At 46.4% G+C, this 14,435-nt stretch overlaps 1 protein-coding gene across 1 annotated transcript; it reads right to left on the bottom strand.

The window, feature by feature from the left end:
* Positions 1 to 8,453: 8,453 nt before the first annotated feature.
* On the bottom strand, positions 8,454 to 14,370 carry LOC144105142 (uncharacterized). Its single transcript, XM_077638313.1, has 4 exons — positions 13,062 to 14,370; positions 12,063 to 12,320; positions 10,107 to 10,367; positions 8,454 to 8,722 (listed from the first exon to the last, which is right to left on the bottom strand). Exons 1-4 carry the CDS (start codon positions 14,368 to 14,370, stop codon positions 8,454 to 8,456), a joined length of 2,097 nt encoding a protein of 698 aa, XP_077494439.1.
* Positions 14,371 to 14,435: the final 65 nt, after the last annotated feature.

Here is a 14,435-nt window from a genome sequence, read left to right on the forward strand (position 1 = left end):
CTTTTGTGTAGTCTGGCGATCGTAGCACAGGCTGGCTTGTTAGGGCGCTCTTTAAGGCGCTAAAAGCTCTTTCCTTTGTCTCGCGCCAGATGACTGTTTGGGGCTCTGTTTTTCTTAGAGCATCCGTCAGGGGAGCCGCGATATCGGAGTACCTGGGGATGTACCTCTGATAGTAGCCGGCGACACCTAAGAACGACCGAATATCGGTCTTCGTGCGCGGTTGCGGGAAGTCTCGCACAGCGGCCACCTTTATTTCAGAGGGGCGGCGGCGACCCTGTCCAATCACGTGACCGAGGTAGACAACCTCGGCCTGTGCTAATTGGCACTTGGGAGCCTTGACTGTCAAGCCCGCTTCGCGCAGGCGGGTTAGCACTGCCCGCAAGTGTGCCATATGCTCAGACCAGGATGCGGAGAATATCGCTACGTCGTCTAAATACGGTAAAGCGAATTCTTCCTGTCCCCGCAACACTTTGTCCATGAGGCTTGAAAAGCAGTATGGCGCGTTCTTCAAACCAAAACTCAAAACTTTAGGACGGAATGTTCCCATTGGTGAAATGAACGCCGCATACCTACTAGCCTCTTCTGTAAGTGGAACCTGCCAATAACCCCTGACAAGATCTAGGGTGGAAATAAACTGAGCGCTACTAACTTTCTCAAGGCGCTCCTCGATGTTAGGGATCGGATAAATTTGATCCTTAGTGATGGAATTAAGCCTGCGGTAGTCGACGCAAGGACGAGGTTCCTTGCCCGGTACCTCAACTAAAATCAAAGGGGAGGTATAATCACTCTCACCCGCCTCAATAACACCGAGCTGTAGCATTTTCTTTACCTCAGCCTCCATAATATCGCGCTGGCGGGGTGACACCCGGTACGCCTTGGATCGTACTGGCTCTGGGGAGGTAAGTTCTATATCATGAGTAAGGACAGAAGTCCTACCAGGCCTCTCAGAAAACTGACCTTGAAACTCTTGTAAGAGTTGGTGTAGTTCGGTTTTCTGCTCAGGCGACAGCGGTGCTTTACTGAGTAAGGCACTAATGACCTGATCAGTGTCTTCCCTGTTCGTCACTGAGCCTAGTCCCGGAAGCTCGACCGGAAGCTCTTCTAACTTTCCCGTGTCGGGCATTTCCTCTCCAGTACCTGGTGCCTTCAACGCTACAGGCTAAATTTTATCCAGTTCGGACGTGCTCGGAATATCAGCTTGCTGCGCCTCCGACCCTTTTTCATTGTTCGACAACGTCGGCCCCGCAACTACCGCCTTTGCAGCGAGCTCCCGAACTCTCGATCTGGTTAAGGCCTGAACGCTAGCCTCACCAAACAAAAGCCCCTTCTCGCGCAGGAGGTGATCGGACCTGTTCGAAAATAGGTACGGGTACTGGGGGGGCAGCATAGATGACACTACGGCCTCCGTCTCAAGTGCTCCGAAAGGTCCTTCAATAAGCACTTTTGCTACGGGCAGACACACGCTATGAGCTTCCACTGCTTGCTTGATCCATGCGCACTCGCCCGTGAACATATCGGGTTCTACGTAAGAGGGGTGAACTACATATATTGTAGCTGCGGAATCACGAAGCACTCGGCACTCTTTCCCGTTCACGAGGAAGTCTCGCATGTAAGGCTCGAGAAGCTTCATGTTCTCGTCAGTGATACATAATGACAAACACACGACTTTTCTTTTTGTTTCTGGACACTGCGCCGAAAAGTGGCCCGGCTTCTGGCACGTATAACACACGCGCGCTTGCCTCGTCTCGAACCGCTTTCTGCGTTCGGCTTCGGCTGCCGCCGTCTCCTTACGTTCGGTCGGACTGCTTTCACTCGCATCCGCACTACGTGTGTCCCCCCTTGCTCTCATGGGTGTGAACTTCGGCCTCTCAGACTTAGAGCCAAATTCACCCTTTTGACCGTCCTTAGCTCCGCGAGCCCGACGCGTCACAAACTCCTCGGCTAGCTCGGCGGCTTTAGCCACTGTACTAACGTCTGGCCTATCCAAGACCCAGTACCGCACGTTCTCAGGTAACCGACTATAAAACTGTTCCAGCCCGAAACACTGCAGAATTTTCTCGTGGTCACCAAACGCTTTCTCTTCTTTGAGCCACTCCTGCATGTTTGACATAAGCCTGTAGGCAAACTCTGTATATGACTCACTTCTGCCTTTTTCATTTTCCCGAAACTTCCGACGGAACGCCTCCGCTGACAGCCTGTACTTTTTTAGCAGACTCGATTTCACTTGGTCGAAATCCTCTGCCTCCTCTCTCTTCAAGCGAGCGACTACGTCGGCCGCCTCGCCGGGTAACAAAGTGAGCAAGCGCTGTGGCCACGTTTCCCGAGAGAACCCCTGCTTCTCGCACGTTCGCTCAAAGTTAACCAGGAACAAACCAATGTCCTCTCCAAGCTTAAACGGCCGCATCAGGTCAGTCATTTTGAACGATACCCGTTCTCCTGCACCGTGTGCCTGACTTCCATTACGAGCGCGTTCCATCTCTACCTCGAGACGCTTCATTTCCAAAGCGTGTTGACGGTCGCGCTCTTCTTTCTCTTTCTGCTCTTTACGTTCGCGCTCGTCTTTCTCTTTTTGCTCCCTCTCCTCAATGGTCTCAAGGCATTCCGACAGCTCGTCATTATCAGCCTCCAACTCAAGAATAGCCCTTAGCAGTTCTGGTTTTCTGAGTTTGTCTGAGACATCCAGACCCAACTCTCTTGCAAGCTCCAGCAATTTCGGTTTGCGCAACGACTTCAAATCCATGGCTGCTCCGAACGCTGCTTTCTCTACTGCCTACTATTGTCTTGCCGCAAACTAACCCGGCAGCAACGACAACACAATTACCAGCTCTGTTTCTGACACTAACAAAAGCCTGGCAAAACTCAGAAGAAGAAAGTCCCGCACTCACCAAACCTCGCAGCCAAGAATTCAGCGCAGTCGTTCCGCTGCAGGCAACCAGTCATCACACAGGGCTCGTTGCACTGCTCCCGGATGGTCGATGAGCTGCTCAGCATACAGTTGACCGCATATCTTCGCTGCTGGCCTCCGTTGTCGCGATCTCACCGCTGGCAACCAGTTGTTGCAAATGGGTTGCAAGCCCCAAGGGTAGCGTTGGCCTGGCGGCCTGGGGCAAAACTGGAAACATCCGAAGGTCCCGGAAAAGGATGATTCGACTGGCAACAGAACAACTTGTTTATTCTGGCATCGCAAAAGAGCAGCCGGTCAGGGCGACCACGTTACTCGAAGGAAGGAATCGAAGTCTCTCGTTGGCGTCCGGGGCAGCTCCCTTTATACCCACGGAGTCGAGGGCAAGAAGGAACGGCTTGGGAAGAGGCGTCCGATACGGCGACGCTTGAACATGTCCAGACGTGACGGGCGCGTCCGCCGGGCCGGCGCCGGTCAGACCTCCTCGCCTCCCAGTTGGGGAGCTCCTCTCCCCGGCTGCCGCGCTTTGATAAGCGTGGGCACCAACATGCACACACACACACACACACACACGCACGCACGACGACACGTGGCACTGAAACTGCCTGGACGCGCTTGGCGGGAGGCGTTGCGGCAGCGATGAACAAAGCCGCGGCGTCCGTTGCATCCGCGCCGGCTATACCGCGCGTTGTAGGCGAAACGTAACAACATGTTGAAAGCGGCGTGGATGGAACTCACCGCGGAGTGCATAGAAAATTGCTTCCGCAGGGCGGGTTTTATGGGCCCAGGAACCGAGGACGCCATAGATCACCCACCGGAAGGCCGTTCGCACGAGGACTTGTGGCAACGTGTCGTTGACACGCAGCTGGCCGGACCTGACGTTGCCTGGGACGATTTCGTTTCTACTGATGACTACGCCGACATTGCGGAACCATGCACTGACGAAGCTATTGTGCGTGAAGTGCGAGCCCTTCCTGACTGCCCAGAGACCGACGAGCACGATGACGAGGATGCTGCTCTACCGCCGGTTGCTGTGAACGCTTCAACCGCGATCAGTTACATCGCGTCGCTTAAGGAACTCGTGTGCAGCAGAGGCCTTGGCGATGAACATATTAGCGCGTTGGAAAAATTAGAAACGGCAGTGATGCGATCAGCTTTGAAGAAGCAGACATGCATCACGGACGTTTTTCAAAAATAAAGTGAACTTTCGTCTCGCTCTTTTTTTCCCGTATTATAGGTGGTCCACTTAGTACGCACTTTGGATACAACGAACAAATGCCACGTGACGATCAAGTTCGTTATATGTGGGCTGGACTGTACATATATTTACAATAGATACCTATCATCATCATCACATATATGTTATGGTACATGTATATTACATGTATATATATATATACATATATTTACAAAACAGTCATTCATCTCTGATCCGGCAGAACGCATATGTCATTTCTTGTTACTGAGTGAAATTGAGGTAACATTTTAGATACTTGATAATAAGAATAAGGGCAGAAAAGGTAATCACATGTATTTTTTAAATACATATATATCACACTTCTGCAACAAATTATTTACTGGATAACACAAAAAGTGAGGAAAATTTGATTTAATGTAGCTGCTATGAAAAGTAACCACGAAATGAAAACAGAACTACAATACAGGACTGCAGCACAGATGTACGCCATTTCAAGTCTTCGGTAAATTGTGCATCACCTTCTTCTGCAACACGTGTGATAGAAATGGCTTGGAAGTGATCACTATTTCGCGTGTCATTCTCTGAGCAGCAAGCCTTATAGCAACATTTCTGCCACTGCCTACAGCCTTTCTTGATGCAGTAGGACACAAACTAGTTGTCTCGAAAGTTGCTGCATCTAAACTTAGCACAGCTGAGAGCTCAAGGAATTCTGCTCATCAATGACTGCACAGCGCACTTGCTGGTAAGAGTTCAGTTCTTCAAAGCGTATGTATGGGCTTGCCCCTTAGCTCACAGACAATTTTTTTCTTTGACTGCCCACTGTCACCACCAAACAAGAACGTTGCAATGTACTGACCATTAAATGAAGCATGAAACAAATACTGGCATGTCACCTAAAAACATGTACCCAAGGAAAGGTTAAATTCAGGTCACAATATCAATGCAGTAAAACTGTTCTTGAAAAATGAAAAACAGTTCACAAGGTTCGTACAGACTCAAAATGGGCAAATTCAAGGATATTTAAGGAATTTCAAGGCCTAGTTGGAGTATTTTGAAGGACTCAACACAATGCTACATGCGGCAGTTTGAAATACCAGGTACCAATTTTACTGAACAAAGTCGAGAAAAAAAAACATTTCAAGTAACAGCTTGTATTGCACTAAACCTACATAATATATGTTCCGTCCTTGAAAAACACCCTGCAGTGCATTGCACCAATATGTCGAACAGCAATCCATTCTGCAAAACTGCAAATAGCAACTTCAGGGGAGCACCTGCCGCTTTTCCTGAATCATCTGGCTGATGCTACACAGTTCCTCAGTCTTGCTTCGTGCAGCCTTCCTCAGACTATTTGATCTGACCACGTACTTCAGATCGTTAGCTGCTTAATTCTGCCTTTTCAGCATACGTATCCACTGAAGCCTGGAGGTCAGCTATTGTTGCCTGGAGTGTTTTTTTTTTAATGCATCGATCTCTTCGTCAATGCAGCGCCTCTTTGATTCCCTGAAATCATCACATGGCTTCTTTTTTACTGCTTCCAGATATGCAGCATACTGCTGCCGGGCAGATGATACAGCAGTCCTCAGCTCTTTTGTAATAGGGACGTTAAGAACGCCCCCTGCCTTGTCCACAGCGTCGCATACAATAAGTTGCGTAATGCACCACAGGTCCTTCAGGTTTTCTACAGCAATGAACTCTCAAATTTAGGCACACTTGCAAGGCTTCCAGAGCTCTTGTAGTGGAAATGTCGACCTGTGTAACATTTCAAATAAGTCATTTGAAAACTTAGCATTACACATTTCAACACCAACTCTAATATGTGTGCATTGTGCACCCCCCTGCAATTTCTCACACTTTGTACTCTCTCCTGGGATGAAGTGAGAAAGATAGCCGTGCTATAGTTCCTCCTCACTCAAACTGGCACAGATTGAGATCAAAATGAAACCAAGAGTGTCCTCTCCCCAGCTGTGTACTAGGGTACATTTTGCATTACACGTTGCACAGCCTCGGTGGGAGTGATATTCTGCTACTCAGCATGAGGCTGAAAGTTCAGTCCCAGCAGCAGGAAAATGAACAACTTTGCATATATTTCAGGACACCAGAGCTGCGAAATTAATGCCGTACCTTCATAATAGCGCACCCACATAAGCAGTTTACTTGCTGTGCAGTTCACTTAGAAAATTCCCTAGTGATATAAGCATCTCGAATATGTTTAGTCATTCCTAAATAATAAAATCTTTATCTTTTGGTGAGTCCTCTCCACTGTAATAGTCAATCTACCACAGTGGTTCAGTGTGGCATTCAGCTACTGATCCCCTGGTCATCTGATAGCAGCAGCCGTATTCCAATGAAGGTGGAGTGCAAAAAGCGGTGTGCTATGCGTTGTCAGCACGTGTTAAAGAAAACTATGCTGTCTGAATAATTCTGGTGCCCTTTACTTCAATGCAATCCACTTATAACGACAATTAGAAAACCAGAAAATTTGATGGTTATAACCGATTAACGTTATATCCGGACTGGCAAAAAAAAACACATCCATGTATTCCCCCATGCATGTAGGCATTACCCCATAAATGTAAGGGCGCACAGCGTCTTGGCACTCTGCCAAGTTAGCCGAGCGAGCCACCCCACCCCCTCCGGAGCTCCCGTCAAAAGATAAACAGGCAGTAATGTTATCGGCATAATCATCATAGAGCATCTTGGTGCACTGCCAAGGACTGTGATGCAGACAGCGGAAAACGGGGAACGTGCAAGAAAAAGGAACACTTAAAAAAAAGTAAATTCTCAACCACATTGGGCGGAAACTAATTTTTTAGTCAATGTTGCGCGGCAGCGGCCAAGCAAGCTCCTCCCTCCAGCTATTGTGTCAACGATAGTGCTTGGTTCTCGAGGCCGTAGGCAACGCTCCCCCACAGATTTCGCCATGCCGGTCCGTTCGGAGTTTTTACCTCGTTCACTTCAAAGGATTTTGTTTTTTATCAAGCTTTCAGACAAAGTTTGACTGTAAATACCATCTGGGTGGCTAGAATCCTATCATTGTATCTGCTATTTCACCAATAATTCTATCGTTATATACGGTTTATTTTCATATAGTGGCAATGGGAGAATTCAGAAATCTAAAGAATTTGATCGTTATAAGCGATATATTGTTATATCTGGTATCATTATAAGTGGATTACACTGTACAGCACCTCTCATAGCCCAGGTATTGCTTTGGAACGTTCGACCATGCTGTACAGTTTACTTTAAATTTTCACCGTGCGCTGTTAAAGGTGCACTAAAGAGGAATCTGAATTTACTGTGGGAACTCAATCTACACAATCCGGGCGTTCTTGGAAACTTCGAATTATTGTCCTGTGTGGCTGATTGTCCTAATTATACCGGATTAAACATCCCGGCTCCCGCCTTTTGCTTGAACTCAACGCAGTAGGTAAGCGGAGTCAACCAACGTGTGGAGTGCCTTTAGCCAGCACAGTGACGGCTTCACTTTCGCTTATTTTTAAGTTTCTGTGAATAAACAGCTTCAGTCACAGACAATACAGGCACAGGTTATGCCCATAGAAATAAAAATGCATGTGGACTCTGATTTACGTGTCACTCCGCCAATGACAGAGCGACAAGCCGCCATGGGACTGCCCGACTCTTTGGTTGACTCCTCCTACCTGCCGTGTTGAGTTAAGAAAAATAGAAGGTGGAAGCCAGGACGTTTAATCCGATTTAATTAGGGCAATTGGCCTCACAGGACAATAATTCGAAGTTTTTAACAATGCCCGGAATGTGTAGATAGAGTTCCCGTGGTAAAAAGACGAGTTCAGATTCTTTATTGTGCCTTTAATCACGCTCAATGAAGTTTGGCAGCTTGCAAATGTACAGCCCCTTTTCTTCCGCAAATTCAATCAACACACATGGCGCATGGATATCTTTCAGTTTCAATACAGTAATAACACCTGAAAGAGATCGAAAGCATTCCATGATGTGCGGAGGTAGCTTGTGCTGGCTTTCCATGCAAACAACCCTAGTGCACAACAAAATGCATTCTCTGGTTTCATTTTCGGTAACATGAAAAATGCGGTTTATAACAAAGAAATCATTCTCTGTTGTGCAAATAGCTGTACTGTTGCTCTTCTTTGCCCTCTCATACCTTGTGCTGTGCAGCACAGTGGAGCGGAAACTAAACCGAAAATGCTCCTCAAGAGAAGGAACGTATCCAAAGCTTAACATAAGGCTGTTTCTTTCTTCTGTTGAAAGCACGGGAAATGGGTCACAAGCTCCAAACATATAAGAGTTACCCACACGTGTGGCATTCAGAGTGAGTGGGTGCCCCAGCATTGTGCATATGATATTTCTGGCTTGCTACTGAACAGTGCAAAGTGCCATAGCCAAATCCACTAGCTGCAGCATAATCATTCTTTCAATGACCTGGTCAGGTGCCCCATTTGCTGATGTTATTGCTCTAAGCACCCTACCATTCCCAGTTTCAAAAACAAATGCCGAATGTGCCCACAGTGGCCCGAAGTTCTTAGCAGCCTTCGCCAGGTGGAGAAGCTGGTGGACGTTGAATGTCATCAGCCGCGCTCCATACAGTGCTGGCATCCGTGACACGAAGTCCTCTAGTAGGCGGCCTGCACCAAGATAGTACCAACATCTCACTGTAAAAATATCTAGTGATACCAAAAATGTAACGTGTAATTTAGGTGCGTTCCATTAGTAATATCAGATAAAGAAAGTAATTACGTGAACCACAAGAGGACAACTGATAAGTACTTTCTAGAATAAGCTGATAACCAGAAAAGGGATGTTGAACACTATGGGAACATACTACAGGAAATGCAAGCTCATACGGCCGAGTCAGGCTTGAAACAGAAACACAGTATTTAATAATAAAAACAAACATGAGATAACTTTAAAAAAAAAAGGATTGAGCCCACTGCTATGCGGCGCTCATGAAACCATGAGCTTCTAAACGTCCTTTTAAGCATAGCATTACTTGGCTCATGCTTGGCGTGAGCAGAATGTGAACGAATGATGAATGGCCATAGAACAATGAACAGAGAGAACACAGAGAGAGAGGGGAACCTCTCATGGTGAACAACAAGCTGTCTAAACGGCATTCTTTAGAGAATATGCAACTGCAGCTGGAAACTACTAATCCTGATTGTCAGAAAAGTAATTGAAATGCAGAGTATCGTGGTCAATAGACTGGACTGACTGCACGCTGAAAGCAGCGCTAGTCATTGAGGCACCCTAAGATAGACAATCCTGAATGCTCCTAGAAAAACTGAGCAGCTGCAGAGTGCTGTCACATCAGCTCTTAGAGAAAGACCACCACTAAGCACAGCACACACAAGACTAGAGGCTGTAGCTATCAATGGCTAACAAAAATGCACTTTTTTCAGCAAAGAGACTATTTAATTAAGCTTTCAGTACCCCTCAAGTGGGCAACAACATGCAAACACTCAACTTTTAAAGGGACACTGTGTGACAAATGAAGTAGGCCTGTATAGATTAAAGCAGCCTAATAAAAATGCAATGGGAAATCTTATGAACTAGAAAACATCACAAAATTAAATGTAGATATCACCACCATCAGTCGTTGTCCGATGATAACTGCAATGATATGTAGGCAGTTTTCTCTCGCATATCCCTAGTTGACATTGCCATGCGCTTCATGCAGTGACCGCAGAGTCCTTTCAAGTCAAGTCGTCATGAATTTGAATCGTCTCATTTGCAGGTTCGTCCTTAAGCTATATCAGACTACATTAGTACATCCTGCAGAGGCACCACTTTAGTGAAATATTCAATAATGACACAATCTATAGAGCAAAGAATAAAAGAATCAGAAGCAGCACAAATACTACAAACCACAATAAACTGTTCATGACAAACACCTGCAGACCATAAGCACAAGGCTCTCCTTGCTTTGAGATGCCACATTTTTTCCCTGAACTACCAATAAGTACTTTTGGTGCCTAGCTTCTAATAATGCATTATACAGCTGGGCCTCACCTGCATGATTTATTTGCTGCAATGTCAGCTCTTCCAGCAGTAGGTTGAATATGGCTTCAACCAGCAATGCAAAGTGGTTCAGGTAGCGCTGAGGTAGTATGCCCAAGCAGCAGGGCAGGGCATAAAAAAGCAACCAACGCCGCCATTCGCTGGCTTTCCAGTGGCACTTGTCCTTGAGCGAACGTGGCAGACGGGTGAATGAATGAGGTGGCTTTATTGCCAGCAGCCTTCTGTCCACTTTGGCCATTGTTCCGGGGCGCCCTGCACAAATAAAAATGTTGTGCACTTGGCGCTGGTGTGCACGTAACAAGGGCAATGGCTTATCACTGTTTACTGTTCTAGTCTAAAAAGCAGCTTTTTAACTATAGCAGCTGAAGCTGCATGCACAAATTTTGCGGGCCCTTTTAAGCATTAAATCTCAACATAGCAGCAGGACATCTTGTAAAAAAAAGGGCACTGAAATGACGTCAGGCACTTACGTTGCATAGCAAACATTGAGAAGGGTAACAGAACAAAAAATCTCTGCCTTTGTCTTCACATGCTGCAGACAAATTCACACAAACTGGCTGAGAAGATGGCACTGGCTGCTTTGACGCAGAATTAGAACATAAGTGAACCAACGTGAAAGGCGTTGGATTAGGTTACGTTCCAGCATGGCACAACATACCAAGATGTTATGTCGCACAGCTCACAATTCCAAGGTGAAAATTATGACACCACTTTGTTTTGACTCATAATTCAAGCTCTATAAATGAATTTTTTCTGGATCCACTGTCATAAGTTTATGGAGACCCGCCGTGGTGTCTCAGTGGTTAGGGTGCTCGGCTACTGAGCCGGAGTTCCCATGTTCGAATCCAACCACGGCGGCCACGTTTCGCATCGATGGAGGTGAAATGCAAAAACGCGCCCGTGTGTTGTGCGACATCAGTGCACGTTAAAGATCCCCAGGTGGTCGAAATTATTCCCCAGCCCTACACTAGGAGCCCTCTTTCTTCCTTTCTTTTACTCCCATAGTTTCTGCGCCATTTCCTTTCCTCAAAAGCCAATTTTGATGTTTATGGAATGCAATATCAGATAGAGAAATTAATTGCACTGCTGTTTTTGCATGCAGCCTGAAATGTTTAAATTAGAAGGTGCAGCATTAAACTTCAAGTGATATGAACAAGATGCTAAGAAATTGAAATTTTTGCCAAAGTTGCATTCAGCAAGCTCGTGGTGATTGCTCACAACCAATGCAAATAATATGAACCCCTACTGGCGTTCAGTGGCACTGCGTGGCTGTCATGCAAATCATATCCAGGTTCCTTTTTTCGAGCTGCACAAATGCAGCTTACCCAACTTTCTGAGCACTCAAGCATGCCAGACTGTTCTTTCTTGTTTGTGAAACTATGAACCTCTTCATGCTCATAAGTCCCTTAGTGCTTTTTCGTAAGTTAGTTATTTTTCATGTCTAATTTTGATAGCAGGACATAGGACCACACCTTGTTTGAGGAGCCAGCTGAATGAGCACTGCAACTTGAACATCAAAGCTAAGCTCCATCGTGTCAGCAGCTGAACTAGACGGCAACAGTTAATTAACCTTTTCTGGTCAGGTATAGCTTCCCCACTGACTCCTGCAATGGTCAGCATTCTTTTGGTCTTTCCAGCTCCTCGCAATGAAAGGGAGTGCCACATCATGGCTTGGTTATAAACATTTATTTAAAGCCCTGTGCCGAGCCATGCCGGACTATACCAACCACACGCACACTTTTCCACTGTCGGGTGATGCCCGAGGTATGACCGGAAAGGGTTAAGGAGTACCAGCCAGTAACAACCTTTGTTATCTCTTTTTTCCTATGCTTAATTTAGGTCAATGTACCCTTCAGCAATGTAGTACAGAGTATTAGAAAAATTTTTAAGGTTACTTAGTGCTATAATGAGTATAAGTGTAGCCTTTTTACTTTCTCCGCTACTTACCAATGTAGAACGGTTGCCGAGAGTTTGCTGAATCAAACCACTGGTCAGTAAGGCATTTCGTGACCCCGATGAGCACACAATGCATATACTCCACTGTGTGGCCAAACACAATGTTAAAGTGTTTCAGATGATTCAGTGGTGACTGCCCTTTAAGCCCATTCACAGCATCTTTGATCTTCTCCGCAAACTCCATGTCTTTCGACATCTCCCCTGGGGTCCGCTCCTCACCGACTGTAACACTCATGTACCTTTGGGCCCCTGCTGAAAGGAGAGAAATAGTGTGCATGCTCGATTATTTGCCTGCAGAAAGCAGAATCTACAGGAATTAAGCAATGCCTGCATATGTTTTATGCACTAAACTATAATGAGCAAAAGTAATCGATCCAACTGTCCATGGTGCGAACCATATTCCACGCTGCATGCTGGCGCTGCCTGACGAAACGCTCATATTGTTGAAAACGTCGCAGTGTGCCAATCTTGACACTAGGAGCACTTCGTCAGGTAGCACCCACATGTATACAGTGCAGTTTGGTTTGGAATGCAGACTGAAAGCCCTTACTTTTGCTTATGACAGTACTCTTGCTGGGTATAAGTCTCTCACGTGACATTCGCATGATGTATCTAGATGGGGAATTTTAGGCCCGCCTTCAATACTTTGCACTTCATATCTGCTGTCACGGATAAGTGTGGCACATGATCTATATCACATGTTTCTAATGGCAAATTTTTCAGCAGCCAGAGCTTTCATAAGGTGCACTGAGAACTTTGATACAAACTGACCGCTGCAAATGCAACGTTTTTCCTTAGCAGTATTTGAACACCGCTTCAACTTATCCATTTTTTGGTCATAGCTAGCTCAGACAGAACAGCCTAAATGCATTTCAGGGCATATTACAAGCTGTTTAAAATTAAGATATGAAATTATTAAGCATATCCACTAAGTTAACATACATGCACAAGTGTTCAGCCAGATGCAATGACAAATTTTATCAACCATACCTTCGTGAAACTCAGCACAATTGTAGCACCAAGGGCAGCCGAAGAGACCATTAAACTGGACCATGTTGATCACAGATGCTCGGGCTGGCGCATCCACGCAGCAGCACAGTACATGAAGTCCTGATGACAGCAATGTATGACCTGCCTTCCAAATGATCTTGCCAAACTGATTGATCTCTTCAACAAATTTGGTTAAGAAGGTTCTCATGTACGGGTGCTGGCCGAACCACAGCCCACCTATCAAGCAGTTCTTTAGCCTGTCGCAAGGTGGCAGCTCGTTAATCAAAAACTGGATTGGCCACACAGATGATGACGATGACTTGAATACGGGGCTTCCATCTGTGTTGGTAGTGATGGTAGGATCCATCCAGCCAATTTTGCCGCTCTTCCTCAACTCCTCGGCCATAGATCCACTTGTGATGTCCTGCAACAGTGCGGCTCCTCCTTGCTGAATGACTGCCTTTAAGTTCACAAGTCTTTCAAACAATGCAGCCTTTGATTTTGCAAGCAAACATTTCATCTGTTCTTTCAAATCTAAAATGATGAAAAAATGTCCCCTAGCTTTTAGAACACTAAGTTCCGTGCTAACCTCGCAGTCCGGGCACCTCATTGATGACATTCCGGGCACTGACAAAAGCACACTGCCACAGGTGTCACAATAAAAAAACCGCTTCACCAGCCTTTCCTTGCGCGACGACCAAAGCTTTCGGAACACAAACTTTGACCGAGGAAGTACATCACCTTTAAAGCCAAACAGACCATCTATGAGGCGCAGCAGATCATTCAGGGCCTCCCAAGTGAGTCTATGAGTGACGACAAACGCCATTATCATTATTATCGCGGCTGCCTTTGTCGTTGTGGAGCCCGGAAGTACTGCAGCCTCAAGCTCGACAAAGTCCGATGCCAGAAACTCGCGTTCGCCGTCGTCGTTTTCGGTTTCTCCCGACATAGAACTGCTGTCATCGGGTGTTTCGCCAAGCCGGTCAAAGTCGTCTGTTTGGAACAAATATTCGTCATCGGCATACGAGATGCCGCCTGCCTGCTCATCGTGGGCACTCAAAGTAGGCGAGGCTGGCTGCGCCGCTTGTTCTGCTGCTGGTTGCTCGCCACTTGGAAGGTTCAGCAAATCGCCCACAACGCCTCCGCCGTTGACATCTCCGTCGTTGGCAGCTGACGTCGATGAGGCACAATGCTGAGTGCGAAGCCGCACTTCTTGCTGCCTCCTGTAAAGTGTGGTCTTCGGGACAACAAACGGTTCGTCTTTGTAGAAATAACGCTTCCGTCGTTTCTTGGTCACATCCCTATCCATAGTAGTCTAAGAAAAACTAAATGAAACAGGCAGGCAAAAAATACAAAACTAGAATGGGAGAAATT

Source organism: Amblyomma americanum, chromosome 9 (genome assembly GCF_052857255.1).
Source record: "Amblyomma americanum isolate KBUSLIRL-KWMA chromosome 9, ASM5285725v1, whole genome shotgun sequence".
Taxonomy (NCBI): domain Eukaryota; kingdom Metazoa; phylum Arthropoda; class Arachnida; order Ixodida; family Ixodidae; genus Amblyomma; species Amblyomma americanum.

Coding starts and splice junctions, on each gene's coding strand:
- LOC144105142 (XM_077638313.1), bottom strand. CDS start 14,370: ATGGATAGGGATGTGACCAAGAAACGACGGAAGCGTTATTTCTACAAA. Junction 12,321..13,061: donor TTGTGCTGAGTTTCACGAAG/GTATGGTTGATA, acceptor TCCTTTCAGCAG/GGGCCCAAAGGTACATGAGT. Junction 8,723..10,106: donor GCAGCAAATAAATCATGCAG/GTGAGGCCCAGC, acceptor ATCTTGGTGCAG/GCCGCCTACTAGAGGACTTC.